Source organism: Chelonoidis abingdonii, chromosome 13 (assembly GCF_003597395.2).
Source record: "Chelonoidis abingdonii isolate Lonesome George chromosome 13, CheloAbing_2.0, whole genome shotgun sequence".
NCBI classification, from domain to species: Eukaryota; Metazoa; Chordata; order Testudines; family Testudinidae; genus Chelonoidis; species Chelonoidis abingdonii.
The window spans coordinates 5,667,924-5,684,252 of NC_133781.1; the positions used below are offsets into that span (position 1 = coordinate 5,667,924).

At 47.8% G+C, this 16,329-nt stretch overlaps 1 protein-coding gene across 1 annotated transcript; it reads right to left on the bottom strand.

Moving 5' to 3' along the window:
- Positions 1-528: 528 nt before the first annotated feature.
- Positions 529-16,060, bottom strand: LOC142047686 (zinc finger protein RFP-like). The gene is made up of 8 exons (XM_075072045.1): positions 15,638-16,060; positions 14,397-14,492; positions 12,148-12,378; positions 11,760-11,782; positions 8,970-9,085; positions 5,373-5,432; positions 2,652-2,780; positions 529-1,040 (listed from the first exon to the last, which is right to left on the bottom strand). The coding sequence occupies exons 1-8, from the start codon at positions 16,052-16,054 to the stop codon at positions 529-531; spliced, it is 1,584 nt and encodes a 527-aa protein (XP_074928146.1). The 5' UTR covers positions 16,055-16,060.
- Between the last annotated feature and the right edge of the window lie 269 nt (positions 16,061-16,329).

Here is a 16,329-nt window from a genome sequence, read left to right on the forward strand (position 1 = left end):
AGCTTCTCCCTAAATCCCAAATCCCAATTAATTCTGTATCCCTGCCGCCACCACATCTGCCTGTCCCCCAGCCCAGTAACAATTTTCCCTCAAAAACTCCACATCTCTCCCTACCCCTCAGTGACTCTCTGTTTCTGCTGCAGCTTCAAGGGTTTTTCCCTCACTCCACCCCATCCACCTCGAAAAACCCCTGGTGCTTCAGAGATGGAGGGGGAGGAGAGGGAATGAGGAACCAGAGCGTTGAGTACATGGGAGTCCTCCAGGGTCATAGAGACTAGCATGACTGCAGCTAGGGAAGCCCACTTTTTTATTCCCCCCATGTCCTCCTGGACTATAAAAGATAGTGATAGTCTAAACAGCTCCTTGGTTAATGAGATTGGCTTCTCCATCTCGATCACATGCTTCTTTCTGTGGTTTCACAGTATAGAAATGAGACCCCAGGACCCACCAGGGTCATGAAGACTGGAGTTTCTAAGGCTCGAGAGGCTGATTTCAGGGTCCTCAGTGCAATATTCTACTCCCTATGTCTCAGGGACACAGTCTGAGCTGGGATCCTGCCCCCACCCAAAGCCAGGGGTAGATTCTCTCCCCAGGGACAGAGGCTAGTGGGAAAGTGAAGACTGGGGCCTTATTATCAGTATCAAAAAATGTCACTTGGCCCCATTCACAGTCCAGACAAACCTGGATCCTCCTGGGCACCTGGCTCAGGGACAGTGTGGTTGCAGGGGAGGTGAGAGCCTGGAACAGACCCAACCACTGCACAGCCCAGATCCCCACTTCAGGGTTAAAGCTGACTTCTCCCTCCCTCCTCACAGACTCTCTGGCCACTCCCACAGCCCAGAATCCTCTGTCCCCCACCTGTACCTCCCAGCAATGTCTCCCCGAGATGAATCCCTCAGAGCCCAGCACACAGGCCCAAGAGTCAAATCTCTTAGGACTGGTGGGCAGAAGTTGACACGTGTATCCCCATCTCACACTTTTCCGATCCTCAGACAGGATGAGTCGGGGATGAGCCGTGTCTGAATCCAGAGTCACATTCACTAGGAAGAGAGAATCAGAGCATTAGGGGCAGAGCTCAGCACTGGGGGAGTCTGGGACCATTTCTCACACTTCCTAACATCCCTGCTTTGGCTGGGACAATCCTGGATCCTAGGAAGCTGCCTGTACTGAGATGTCGTGGCAATTCCTCAGCCTGTGTAATGTAGGGTGACCAGACAGCAAATGTGAAAAATTTGAACAGGAGTGGGGGTAACAGGAACCTACATAAGAAAAAGACCCAAAAATCAGGACTGTTCCTATAAAATCAGGACATCTGGTCACCCTTGTGTAATGGGATCCACTTCTGTATGTTCTGATTTGGTTATAGAGGCTGCAGCTCCCTGCTCCCCAGCTGAGGCTGCTTCATTCCCAACAACACAGAGTTGGCAAGGAAGGTAGCAAAAGCTTGTAATTAGGAGAATCCTGAGGAGGCAGGTACCATTTTTGAATCCAAAAGGGAGTCTCCTCCCATAAATGCATCCTCCACTCCCAGGCCTGGGAGCAGAGATGAAGATGCAGCATGTGAGAAGAGTCAGTGGTTCAAGGCCGGTGAGCAGGAAGCAGGAGGTGGCATTAGGTGGGGCAGCTCCTTCCCCAGCCCAGAGAGAAGAGAGGGCTGCAGATAGCAGCAGTAGAGAGACATCATCTCCCCAATCTACAAAGCACCTGCAGTGGCGGAGCCCTGCCCTGCCCAAAGGATAGGTAGGATGTTGAAGGAGAGCCAGGTGAAATGGGGAAAGGTGTGACAACCAGGATGCTCTCGCTCCTGACCACCCTGAAGGTAATATTGGAAAGGCTTGTCAATGTCAATACAAATTCTCAGGTCACAATTAAGGTGGCTCAAGGGCTGGGCAGTGTGAATGTCTCTGGTTACTGCTGAACGAGAGAGTTGCTTTCAATGGCATTTTCTGTTAATGGAAGGACAAACTCCCCCAGAGTTCACCCTGGGAGTGTGATCCCAGAGATCATAGAATCATACAATATCAGGGTTGGAAGGGACCTCCGGAGTCCAACCCTCTGCTCAAAGCAGGATCAGTTTCCAACTAAATCATCCCAGTGAGGGCGTTGTCAAGCCTGACCTTAAAAGCTTCTAAGGAAGGAGATTCCACCACCTCCCTAGGTAACCCATTCCAGTGCTTCACCACCCTCCTAGTGAAACAGTTTTTCCTAATATCCAACCTAAACCTCCCCCACTGCAACTTGAGACCATTACTCCTTGTTCTGTAATCAGGTACCACTGAGAACAGTCTAGATCCATCCTCTTTGGAGCCCCCTTTCAGGTTGTTGAAAGCAGCTATCAAATCTCCCTTCATTCTTCTCTTCTGCAGACTAAACAATCCCAGTTCCCTCAACCTCTCCTCATAAGTCCAAGTCAGAGAACTAGAGGGACTGGATGGACCCCACAGTGCTCAGCCAGTGCATAGGGCTGCTCACCTTGCATGTCCCCTCTTTTGTGCTCCAGAAGGTGAGAACAATCTAGCCTCTACTTCTCTTGCTTTCCTCAACCAAGTCCTCTGAGAAGGTGCTTCCCAGCCACCCTTCACAGTTGGCCCTCTGTAACTCATCATCGCCCCTTGAACCACAAGCCTCCCCAGCCACCTTTGACATGTCACCTGTATTGGCTGCAGGACATCCAGCTGGTCCACCTTTGTACCAGTCCGCGAGAACATCTGTATATGCTTGTGCTCCACACCATCCACTTCCTTGCCTTCGTGCTCCATCCTGACCCCAAGTGGCGTGACCTACAGGAGAGAAAGTGAGGAACCCTAGTGGGCCAGCCTCTACTCCACTTTTGGTCCACAGCCCACTGGGGATATTAGGTGGTGTGTCAGCTTGCAGCCCCTCTTGCATCTCCTCCTGAACCTCTTACTGAGGTTCTGGCTGCAATATTCCTTGAACATCCTGATATATGCACCCACATTTGTGACTTCAGAAAGTGGCAGGACCTCCTTATTAATCTCCTCCTGGTGATGGCCAAGATGGCTACACATCACTGTAGGAGGACAAATCTGGAGGAGGGGAGAGATGTTCTGAGACTGTAGGGTCTATATCCATTCCTTTTTTAAATCATGTCTCCAGGCACAGTTCCTCTGGGCAGTGTTCACTGGCTCCTTAGTCCACATCTCCTTAGTCCATTCTTTGTCCCATCTTTGAGGAGCGATGGGTGCCATCTGGGATTATCTGCTTGGTGTCCCCTTCTGACTCCCTCATTTTTAACTTCTGACCTCTCTCCTTATCTGGTTTCTCTTTCATTGTCCCAAATACTCTATTGCTGCCTGGGCTTCATGGTTTCTCCCCCTTAGTTGAGGGGGCTGGCCTTTAGTTTTGGGTAGGTGCATATCCACCTTGTCCCTGTACATGCAAATAGCATCTCCCTGCTTTTCCTGCTGGAGCTTCTCCTCTGAGGATTAGAGAGAAAGGTGAGAACCTGAAATTGCAGGGAGGGGAGTTAGAGGAAGGAAGCAATAGATATAAACCTGCAGGAAGCTCTATACTGAGCCTGTCCTTCTTTCCCTGGCATGGTAGAAGAGAAGGGGATGGGTATTGGAGATGATCCACTCAGGCCAGAGAGTGACCCCTTCCCCAGCCCAGAGAGAGGGGAGGATGTGGCAGCATCACAGCGGGGCCATATCTCTAACAGGGGAAAAAGCGAGTAACTCAAACGGGAGAGCTCAGCCCAGCCCAGCTGAAGAGAAAGATGAAATGCTGGTGAAGAGCAATCGGAGAGAGCCCCTCACACAGAGGAAAGGAAAGAAATGTAGCAATCCTTTGAATTTAATATTTAAAGGGCTTATGGACATGTATGGAAATGCCAGGGTCAGCATTAATGACATTTCTGTGTTGGTGAGTGAAAGTTTATCTACACTGCAATTTAAGCCTGGGCTCAAGACAAACCCTCATTGCATCCACACTGCAAATTTGCTAATCTAGGGCTCTGATCCAGAGTCCCAGGGCCCTGCAGGTCTGGAGGGTCAGAGCCCATGTTAAACTACGACCTTGGGTCCAAGCCCTGTTGTTTTCCTATGTGCATGCATCTGTGGCTTGACTTGGGTCCTGGAAGCTTTCTGGGTGTATCCTATACTTCGTGAAGGCAGAGGAGCAGTGCTGCAGGCAGCCAGTGTAACATGCCGGACGCAGCATTACTACATGGCTGAGAGAGCCCCCTTCCTGCTCCTCCCACAGTGATGGTGGAAGCTCCTTCTCATTGTTGCATGGAACTTGCCTAGAGCAGGGAGCAAAGTTAGCAGGTGGGTCATCCTTTCCTCAGCCATACTAAGGGGAGAGCTCTGCCACTCCTTTTCCCTGCAGGGCAGCTGCTATGGTCCCTGCTCTGCTCACTGGCCCTTACTCCAGGCCCCCCTGCCCTCTCTGGGGCTGCAGGTGCACAGTCACCTGGACAGCATGCACTATTAGGGTGGGCAGTAGAAGCCAGTGGCACAGATTCTCCACAGTGGTGATGGCAGAGATAAGGGATCCCCCAGGGTTGCTGGAGCACACTGCACCCCAAGCCCTGGGCTTGTATTTTAACAGTTTGCAGCAGGCAGCAGCCAGATGTGTGTGTGTTTTCCCTCTGATGCCTTCATTTTATATCAATCTTCAAAATAAACTGAAAAAAATAAATCAAGCAAGGAACTCCCCCCTCTTCACCGATCATCCTATTTGAAAAATTAAGAATTACAAAAAGTTTCATTGCAATAGTTTGACCCCCTGGAGACTGATGTCCTAATTATCCTTAGAACAGCACAGAGGCATTTTTCTGCCAATGTGACTGAGCATAGAACTGGAGAACCCAATTATCCAATTAGACAGTAATTCAGTATAATGCCTTCTCAAATGGAGACAGCCACCAAATGAGCTAATTGTGCAGTGTATGTACTCATGTGCTCCTTATGGGCACCTGAGTCCTATCAATAGCACCACCACAGTTAGGAAACAGGGTAGGCAGCAGAGTTTTCCCACAGTGCAGAAAATTCTTAACCTAGAGTTAAAATGCAATGTTGATGCTCAAGCCCAAGATTCCCTGACAAGAGGTCAGCTGACTCAAATCCCCTACACTTACATTACTGCATAGGCATAGCCTCAGAGTGTTTGTTGACCAGTGAGAGTGTTTCTGTTCATTAGTGGGTGCAGGGACTCAGCACTAAGGATGGTATCAGGATTGTTCGTGTGAGTTCAGTTTGGGATCTCTTAGTATTTCAAGTTTTTAATTTTATTTTTAGGGAGGTGTTTCATGGTCAGTGTTGGTTTGGTTTGTACATTTACTACAAGTCCATGAAAATGTTTTCATGGGATTTTTCTCTTTATTTAATGATAATCTCCACCTGAAGTCTCACCTGGTCTGTGTGATCCTAAGGATTTCCCTCTTATTGTCTCCAGTTCAGATTGCAGAGTGTCTGGAGGGGGAAAGGATAAGATTGATGATATTTCATGCTGTCATATTTGTGACATCCTCACTCTTAATTGACATAAGTGTATTTTAATTATGGGAGAAAAACAGTTGAAGAGAGACAGAGACACACCCAGATTTTTAACAAAGGCTAATAAAAATCATCCTATTTTTCTCTTTCATTCAAGCATCTCAAATCAACAGAACCAATATCATTAAGCCTCAGAATCACCCAAAGAGACACTATGTGGAAGACAGATTTCCTGTTCCCTCATCCTCCAGACCCAGCTGGTTTCTCATTCTCCTTTTGCATTTTGTCATAAACTAGACCAGATCCTGCAAAGATTTTAGCATTAATGCAACTTTACAAATATTGGTCTCTTTCACATCAATGGGGTGCTGAGACTTTTCACGAGGAGGAGCTGAATTGTGAACTCTTTGGGTCTATTTACACAAGTATATGTACAGAGCTCAGCACAAAGGGGCTTTCATTCCACATAGACTGAAATAAGAATAATATTAAAATTATTTCACAGATGCGGAAACTGAGTCAGGGAGAGAATTGGTTCAATGGACTTCATTCACCCCTGCACTGGTAAAGGGATGGAGGAAACAGTTTGTGGTTCTCCTATTTAGTAGCTACCGGAGCCAGTGCAGACATTGGCACAGACTGCAAAAGTCCGGAGGTCCAGCCTGAGTTGCACCTTTGGTCCAGTGGCCCCTACATGACTTCTCCCGGAGGTAGTGTCAAAGGCACAACTTTACCTGGGCCACACCCCATTATTCATGTTCCATCCCTTCCTCCTCTGCCCAGCCCTCAACAACTCCACTCTATTCCCTGCTCTCCCAGGAACACTTCTTGTTCCTGCAGCTGCTGTGGCAGAGCTGGAGGCACAAGAGGCTCCTGCGCTGGGGAGGATTCCCCTGGGTTTACACCTTCCCTACAGTCTGTTTGGCCCACACAAGCTGCCATATGGGACCAGAACACAATGGTGAGCTGGGTCCACATTTCAAAAGTGGTCTTAAATTGAGGATTTAAATTTTGGGTGCCAGTCTTTAGGCCTTGTCTACATAGTTTTGTTGGTAAAACACAGCTTTCGTTGACAAAACAGTGGAGGTGTACTCACTACAATACTCTCGCTGACAAAACTCTCCTGCTTTACTGACAAAATAAAACCACCTCAATGAGAGGCATAGAGATTTTTGCAGCAAAGTTAGATCAACAAAGTGTCAGTGTAGACACTGTGTTTGTTACATTGCTGTAACTGGCCTCCAGAATGTATCTCACAATGCCCACCATTACTGCTCTGCTCACTGTTTTGAACTCTGCTGCCATTCATCTAGCTATGTAGACATGTGTCCCTCCCCTTTCAAAGCCCCAGGAAGTCCCCAATGCACAATTTGTCTCTCTTTCTCACATACACACTCCACACACACACAGTCTCTCACATACTCCCCCAACACATTTTCTCTCTCTCTCTCTCTCTCTCTCACACACACACACACTGTCACACATGCTTCCCCCACACAAACACACTTCTGTCAACTTCTTGTACTACTGTTCAGCAGTGTTAGTTTGGTCATATTATCAAGCATTACTTTAAAAAGTGATTTAAGATGTCTAACTTTTCAGGCACACACAGAAATCATTACAAGGTTCATAGCATAGTGCACACAAATAATGCCAGGTTCAGCACACTACAGCAACACACATTACTGTGGCTCAGTATTAAAATGCTCTTTCAAGGCATTCTCCAGCCCAAAGCCTCCCACTGGGCTCCTCCTATAGCCTTGTGTTCAATACAAGCACAACACACAGCACAGCACAATACTGAACAGCAGTGTAGGATCCAAGCTTTCTGACAGAGATGGCTGGGGTGCAGGTTGCCAGGGCAGTTGAAAAATCGCTGGCAGTATGGTAGGATGCCCATGGAACAATGAGATTGAGAAACCTTCATCATGTGACTCTGTACCTGTCCCCATGAGGCATTGCAAACCCTTCACAGAGCACCTTGTGGCCAGTTGCACAGTGGGATAGCTACCCAGTGTGCACTGCTCTCTGTGTCAATGCAATGTTGCTATTGTGGATGCACTCTGCCGACATAAGGAACACAGTTTGACATGCAACAGTAGTTTAATTATAGCAGTGGCTGTTTGTTGGCATAACTTGCATCGATAAAACTCTATAGTTTAGACAAGGCCTTAGGCACCTAGGGCCTGGAGCTCCTTGGTAATGGATCCTGCAGGACCTGCAGATCCTACTGACTCCAGCTGCATGTGGGATGGCTAAACAGCTTTGGAGTACGTGCCCTGTAGTTCAGTAGCTGGGAGAGAGAAACTGAGGTACCCCAAATTTTGTATATTTTTACCTTAATGATTGTACCAAAGTTCACAGAATGAAACTATGTGAGAGATCCTGGCACCTGGGCCCTTACTTCATCCGCTCAGTTTGTCTGCTTTCCACTTGTTATTAAATAGGTACATAATCTAATCATGAACAAGTTGGCCAGAGCCCATCTCCATCCACAGTTCCAGAGACACACCCTGGTTTCCTTTCCTAGATCCCTTCTGTAATGATATTCTATTCCCACTCTGAACCTTAGAGTCCAAAACAATGGGGTACCAACATGAATTCCTCTAAGCTTAATTACCAGCTTAGATCTGATAGGTGCCACCACCCAAAAGTATAGTGTTTTGGGGCACTCTGGTCCCCCCCAAAACCTTCCCTGGGGACCCCAAGACCCAAATTCCTCGAGTCTCACAACAAAGGGGAATAAACCATTACCCTTCCTCCTCCTTTCTTCTTCCCAGATCTTTCCCGCCCTGGGTACACTAGGAGATCACCGTGATTCAAACTCCTTGAATCACAACACAGAGAGGAATGTCCCTTCCCCCCCCCTTTTCTTTTTCCTTCACCAAGAGGCGATACTGATTCAAACTCCATGAATTTAAAACAAAGAGGGAATGCACCTTTCCCCCCCCCTCCTTTTTCCCTTCTCCCACCAATTCCCTGGTGAGTACCGACTCAATTTCCTTGGAGCCTTACCAAGGGGAAAAATCAATCAGGTCTTTTAAAGAGAAAAACTTTTAACAAAAGAAAGAAAGAGTAAAGATAATCTCTGTAATTTCATGATGGAATATTACAGAGTCTTTCAGCTTATAGACCTTAGAGAGAAGCCTCCTCCCCAGCACAAATACAAAATAAAATCTTTCCAGCAAAATACACATTTAAAATTCTACCAGCCAGATACACATTTGCAAATAAAGAAAAACAATCAAAAAGACTAAACCGCCTTTCTACTTGCACTTACTACTTGAATAGAAAATTAGAGAACCTGTAGTACGTCGGGTCACTCTCAGATCCCAGAGAGAACAACAGACAAAGAAAACACACAAACAAAGACTTCCCTCCACCAAGATTTGAAAGTATCTTGTCTCCTGATTGGTCTTCTGGTCAGGTGTTCCAGGTTCACTGTTTGTTAACCCCTTACAGGTAAAAGAGACATTAACCCTTAACTATCTGTTTATGACACCTTCTCAGTACCTTTGAGCTTCCACAGAATCTCCGTTACAGCAATATTTCTCTGGGACAAATCACTGAGTCTCTTTTCCAACTCAGGAGAAATCTCCACTGGCTGCAGGAATTCCTCCTTCTCACACCTGGAGAGAGAGAATTTCATGGTATTATGTTTCTTTTAGTGACTCATTATAATTCCTTGCTAGTGGAAGTTGCTGCCAGGGGTGAAAGTAACTTACAGGATTTACCGGTACTACCAGAGTCCTGAGGGGGGCATGGCCTCATCCGGAAGAGGCGTCACCTCTCAAGATTTAAAGTCCCTGGGGAACCAGCTGTGTCTGGGAGACCCAGAGCCTTTAAATCAACCAGGGGTTCCCAGCTCAGAGGTGGCTGGGAGCCCCCCGGGGCTCAGGGGCAAATTAAAGGGCCTGGGGCTCTGGCTGCCAGGGGGAACCCTGAGCTTTGCGGGGCTGGGGCAGGGATTTAAAGGGCCCAGAGCTCCTGCCGCTGAGGGAAGCCCAGAGCCCTTTAAATCCTGGTCCCAGCCCTGCCGCCAGAGCTGTGGCCGGGATTCAAAGAGCTCTGAGCTGCCCGCAGCCCCAGGGAGCTCTGAGCCCTTTAAATCCCAGCCCTGGCCCGGCTGCCAGAGCTGCGGCCGGGATTTATGAGCAGCCCAGAGCCCTTTCAATTTCCCTTGTGGAAGTCGATGCGGTCCAGCACGGCGTACTGGCTCTTGCTGGTATGCTGTACCAAACCGTACCGGCTTACTTTCACCTCTGGTTGCTGCTCTTATGGGCCTAGAGTTAGAATTCCTCCACTTCTTCCAGCCTCAGAGCAGGCAAAGCACTGGCCATGGCAGTGCAACCTTTCCCTAAAGGCCCCATTAATATTCTTCATGTCTGGCCTGGACAGAGCAGATCTGCACATCAAAGGGGAATCACGTCTTCATGACCAATTCACTCCTTCGCCTCCATGCACTAATACAGGTATGTTCCCATATTTCATGCACACAGGGTTATTGGATTGTTCTTTCAGGAACTAGATTGAAACCTCAGTGACCCCCACCCCCACCAGCTCCTTCCACACAGGTCTCCAAACAGACCTGAGGTGGTAAAGACTCTTGATTCCTGCTGTCCAGGGCATGATTGTAACCATATCGTATCCTCAGGATTCTGAGGCAGCCAGTTCCCCAGGGATGTAACATCTCTAGGAAATACTGTAGGCCAGTCTTTCCCACTGAATAGATAATTCAAGAGTCCTGTGTAAAAGGGTGAGGATTAAATGCGTAAATTATATTATATTATTATATTATATTCAGAATATGACCCTGACCCATATATTTTGCTGCAGCACCCTGGGGAACTATACTAAAGAACAGAATTATCAGATGCATACATCAACATGATTTGTTGGGGAAGAGTCAACATGGTTTTCATAAAGGGAAATCATGCCTCACCAATCTACTAAAATTCTTTGAGGGGGTCAACAAGCATGTGGACAAGGGGGATCGAGTGGATATAGTGTACTTAGATTTTCAGAAAGTCTTTGACAAGATCCCTCACTAAAGGCTCCTAAGGAAAATAAGCTGTCATGGGATAAGACGGAAGGTCCTCTCATGGATCAATAACTGGTTAAAAGATAGGAAACAAAGGGTAGGAAAAAATGATCAGTTTTCAGAATGGAGAGAGATAAATAGTGGTGTTCCCCAGGGGTCTGTACTGGGCCCAATCCTACTCAACATATACATAAATGATCTGGAAAAAGAGATAAACAATGAGGTGGCAAAATTTGCAGATAATGCAAAACTACACAAGACAGTTAAGTACAAAGCAAACTGCGAAGAGTTACAAAAGGATCTCACAAAACTGGGTGACTGGGCAAAAAAATTGGCCCATGAAATTCAATATTGATAATTGTAGAGTAATACATATTGGAAAGCACAATCCCATCTATACTTATAAAATGATGGGGTCTAAATTAGCTGCTACCAATCAAGAAAGAGATCTTGGAGTCATTGTGGATAATTCTCTGAAAATATCCACTCAATTTGCAGCGACAGTCAGAAAAGCTAACTATGTTGGGAATCATTAAGAAAGAGCTAGATAATACAACAGAAAGTATCATATTGCCTCTATATACATCCATGGCACGCCCACATCTTAGATATTGCATGCAGATCCAGTCACCCCATCTCAAAAAAGGTTCAGAAAAGCACTACAAAAATGATTCTGGTTATGGAACAGCATCCATATGAGGAAAAATTAATAAGACTGGGACATTTCAGCTTAGAAAACAGACGGCTAAGAGGGGGCTATGATAGAGGTCTATAAAATCAGGATTGGTGTGAAGAGAGTAAATAAGGAAGGTTATTTACTCCTTCTCATAACACGAGAACTAGGGGGTCACCAAATGAAATTAATAGACAGAAGTTTTAAAACAAACAAAAGGAAGTATTTCTTCACACAATGCACAGTCAACCTTTGACAGAGGGTGAAGGTCAAGACGCAAACAGAGTTCAAAAAAGAATGAGATAAGTTTGTGGAGCATAAGTCCATCAATGGCTATAAACCAGGGTGGTGTCCTTAGCCTGTGTTTGGCAGATGCTGGGAATGGGTGACAGGAGATGGATCACTTGATGATTACCTGTTCTGTTCATTCTTTCTGGGGCACCTGGCATGGGCCACTGTTGGAAGACAAGATATTGGTCTGACCCAGTATGGCCGTTCTTATATTTTTATGAAATGTAGAGTCAATACACTCTACAAGCCCTTTCACAGCATCGTGAAGAAAGAGGGGAAGCAAAATAGAGCCACATACCTACTCAAGGTGCTTCTGACATCCTAGAGGAGAAAGAGACAGAAAAACAATCTTAGTCCCAAATGCTGCCCACTGGGGATCTCAGAGAAAGGATTTTGCAAATATGGGAAAAAGAGGCCCTGCCTTGGCTCTAGGGCCATGGATTTGCTGAGATAATGTCATTCCTAATAAATATAATATAATATAATATAATATAATATAATATAATATAATATAATATAATATAATATAAATGATTCTGTAATTCTTCAAAGAGAAACAATAATTCACATTTCAGGAATGCACACACTGAATTACACTGTGAACTCTGACTGCTGGTCTCCAATGCCCATGATTCAGCTGTCCTGTCCCTGTGTTTGGATTAGGGATGTTTCTAACTCAGTCTCACCTGCAGGAATTCACTTGCTGGCTTCTGACACTTCCTCTCTAGCTCACTGATCAGGTTGCTGAGATGGGAAATCTCCTCAGACATTTTAGTGACATTGTCATTCTGTATCTTCAAAATCTCCTTTTCCAGATTTTCCAGCTGGGCAAGCAGGAGTTGCTCTTCTTCCTCTAGAAATTGCCGCAGTTGCTGAAATTCAGATACAACCTTCTGCCTCTTGTTTTGTGTCTGTATCTATTTATTTTTTTAAAGAAAGGAGAGGTAAGAGTTAGAGAGAGAGTCTAGGGTCCATTCATGGAGTGCTGACTGTACAGGAGAGAGAATTTGTTTGAAAACTCTGTGATGTCTAACACATGATTATACCCTGTGGTTACTAGGGAGAGGATTTTCTAATACTTTCCCATTTGTCCCTAATATTTTTTTCATGGGATGTTTCTATGTTTGACATGGTCAGCACACTGTGTTATCAGCGGTCTGTGGCAAGCCAGACCCAGAGCAGCAGCCAGCAGGACTGAGTACTACATTAACAGAGATGCAAGGGGAGAAAAAAAATTAACAATGCAAGAAATGCCTGCAGACTCACGCAGACAGCACTGCACAGGATATAGCCTGCTCACCTTGGGAGGAGTTTTGTGAAAGACATAAGGGCTAGAAATTAACTCGTTAATTGGAATGGAAGCTTAGAACAGGCCTGCACAACATGCGGCCCGTGTGGGCTGACTGTGCGGCCCGCGGGCAAGCGGCGGAGTGGGGCTGTCAGGTTCACCCAGGGCCGGTGCAACCACTAGAGCCGGTGAACTAGGCAGTCGCCTAGGGCACCCAGTGGTTGGGGGCGTCCGGGATTTTTCCTCCCTCCCCTCCCTTCCCCTCACGCAGAATGCAGTGCAGCTGATTAGGCGCCTGGGCCTGATTTAGCCGCTCCCATTGGCCTCCAGCAGGCAGAGTCCCTCCCCTGCTTCCCCCGCCTCGGCATCAAGTCGCAGCACTCTGTGGGGGAGGGGCCACGTGCTCTGCAGCTTGTTTGGTTTAGCTCCATGTGGAGCGGCATGGTGGTAAGGGGAGTTCCGGGGCACAGTCAGGGAGCAGGAGGAGGGTTGGATGGGTCAGGAGTTCTCAGGGGGAGGGGCTGTCAGGGGGCAGGGAGTGGTTGGATGGGGTGTGGGAGTCCCGGGGGTCTGTCTGGGGGGCGGGAATGTAGATAAGGGTTGGGGCAGCCAGGGGAGAGGTAGGGGGTAGGGTCCTAGGGGGCAGTTAGGGGTTAGGGGGTGGGGAAATCACGCAGCCCCCTTTATCACATCCCAGTTCTGAATCCCAATCACCACCTCGGTACAATACAGTGAGAGGTTATTTAAAAACTCTGCTCACACACAAAGTGTTCTTCTGACCCCAAAGGGTCAGCCACATTACTGGGTCACTCTAGGTTTGGACCTTACCCAAAATACTTTGCTGCCAGCCAATCCTTTTGTGAAGTTGTTGACAGAACCTGTAACCGTGTAAATCACNGGAGAGCCAGAGCGTCAGCTTGCAGGGGTGGCGAGCCCCAGCTGTGGAGGAGCTGGTGTGGCACAGGGGAACAGCAGCCCTGCAAAGGTGGCGACACCGCTAGCAGGGAGCAGCCAGGCCCCCCACCCCTCTTGCCCAGGCTGCGGCCTGGCGCGCCTTCCCCGCCTCCCTCCCCCCCCAGAGGGGCTTCTGCAGGCTGAAGCAGATGTATGCGGTTGGTGGACCCCGTGTGCCCCCGGCTCCCCCTAGCCACATTCGGGCTCTGCGGCTCCCGGGCATGTGAGTCGGCAGGGCACGGGGCAGCGGCAGTGGCTCACACTCCCGGGAGCCTCAGAGTCCGAGCATGGTGAGGGGGCAGCCTGGGGGCGCACTGGGGGCCAGTGCCTGCATACATCTGCTGCAGCTTGCAGGACCCCCCCGGGGGGGGAGCACTGGGCCGCAGCCTGGGCAGGAGAGCGTGGGGCGTGGCTGCTCCCTGCTAGCCGTGCCGTCGCCTTTGCAGGGTTGCTGCCCCCCTGCACTGCACTGGCTCCTCCATGGCTGGGGCTCGCTGCTGAAAGCGGGATGCTTTGGCTTTCTGGTGCCTCTGGAAGGTGGCTCCTCCCTGCCAAGCTGCTGTAGCGGCCCAAGCCCAGCAAAGCCAGTGACTGGCAGGGGGAGGGCTCGCGGAGGGGGGCAGTGCACCCTCCAAGTTTATCTGCAAGTTAATAATAAGACCTATCTGCAAGTTAATAACAACAGACACCTACCAGATACTCCTGACTTTTCCCCTCTCCAGTCACTTTAAATCTCAGAAGCTTTTCTCTCTCTTCCCTCAGAATCTCCAAATGGGCCTGAATCTTTTCCTGAAGAAACAGAAATGAGTTGGAAGATTTCATTTTGAGAGTGAGGGGGGAGACGGGCATGTTTTTCCATGTCAAACCCAAGACTCTGTAGGTGACTGTCAACCCTACTAGCTTTATGACGTCAGGGACACCAAGGAAATGAAACCTCATTAACAGAGATAGGAAGTGTTTTATATTCAGACTGTTTTGAATTATTTGTCCTCGTTCTTCATAGAGTTAAACCAACAAGAAACTGAAGTCACATCATGGTGAATCAATTACCCTGTTTTTGAGAAGATTTAGCTCACAAAATTATACAAATCCCAGATGTTGTCTGCACCGTTGTATATGTGTTGGTCCCCGGATATTAGGTGTTAATGGGCAATGGTGGGGAACAAATAAATATATTTTTTAAAAGTTTTAGCTTACTTTGTGATACAAACCATGGGACCACTGACCTTGAGCCCTGAACCCCTGGGGAGCATACTGGTTGGGCAGAACTTGCTTAAACACTAAAACACACCCCACTAGAGGTGCTGATCTGTATTAAGAACAGTTGGAGTTTGACATAGTGCTGTTCTAAACACTTTCAGTGGCAATGCCCTCTGTGTAGGTACCCCAGAGTCCCTGGAAAAATGCCCAGAAGCAGTGGTTTCTGGGCGATTTCAAAAGGCTTCAGTGTAGGACTAATGAAACCACTCTGGCTGGTCCTTGCCCACATTCACAATAAAACAATTCAGACTGGCACAGGACAGCTCCTCCAAGGTTAGTTTTGCTGCAATCCAGTCTAATCCCCATGGTGTTTAGCATGGACCTGCGCTGTCTGGAGCCCTTTTGTGTGTAGACTCAAGGTACTCAGGGTCCACACAGTTTAGCACAGTGACCTCCTCTAGTGCACACTGGCATCAGAGTTTAACCTCTCATGGAGCAAAACAGGAATTCTGAATCCCAGTGGGAAACCTCCTCTCCCTGCTGGGCCTGAGGCCTTTATCAAAGAGTTGCTATATAATTTTTCATACATTTTTTCTTTACAGAGCTGAATGATGCAGATACATCAATAGCTCTAGGAGAGAGAGAGAGTATGTGTGACTGGCAACTTGGGATTAAATGAACCTGTAACTAAAATTCAAAGTTATTTCTCATTAGGCTGGAGAGAAGTTCCCTACCTTGTACTCCTCGGAAGCCTCCTCTATGGGAACCACAGTGTGAGCTCTGTGTGTCCGGGATCTGTCACACACCACACAAATAAGGGTTTGGTCCTCTTCACAGAACAGTTTGAGAGGCTCCTGGTGCTCATCACACACATTCTCCCCTTCTGACCCTGCTCCTGCCTGGAAACTGAGCCGTTTGGCTATTTCTACAACATTTGCCAGCTGCCTGTTCGGCCTGAGGTTTCTCTGCTGAGCAGTTTCTCTGCACTGAGGGCAGGATACTTCTGTGTCAGGTCCCTCCCAGTACAGGCTGATGCAGGCTCGGCAGAAATTGTGCCCACAGTCTATAATCACTGGGTCTTGAAAATATTCCAGACAGATGGGACAACTAGCTTCATCCTGGAGTCTTTCCACGGGGTTCTCTGTGGCCATGGCTCCCTTTGGACAGTATAAGTGTAAGTTTCACTTTCCTGAGCTCAGAAATATGACCCTCCTGCAACAACCACTGGGCGTTTCCCTACCTGGCACTGAAGCATGCTGTTTGCTGAGCTGGAAGGTGCCAGCTGGTAACATTATAGCCCCAAAGCAGGGTGACCAGATGTCCCGATTTTATAGGGACAGTCCTGGTTTTTGGGTCTTTTTCTTATATAGGCTCCTATTACACCCCACCCCATCCCAATTTTTCACATTTGCTGTCTTGTCATCCT

What these genes read in the sequence shown, in the direction of transcription:
- LOC142047686 (XM_075072045.1), bottom strand. Translation starts at nt 16,054, where the DNA reads ATGGCCACAGAGAACCCCGTGGAAAGACTCCAGGATGAAGCTAGTTGT. An exon ending in CAGCAAGTGAATTCCTGCAG is followed by an intron (nt 11,783 to 12,147) that starts GTGAGACTGAGT and finishes TTTCTCCTCTAG; the next exon opens with GATGTCAGAAGCACCTTGAG. An exon ending in GATTCTGTGGAAGCTCAAAG is followed by an intron (nt 5,433 to 8,969) that starts GTACTGAGAAGG and finishes TTCCCCCTCCAG; the next exon opens with ACACTCTGCAATCTGAACTG.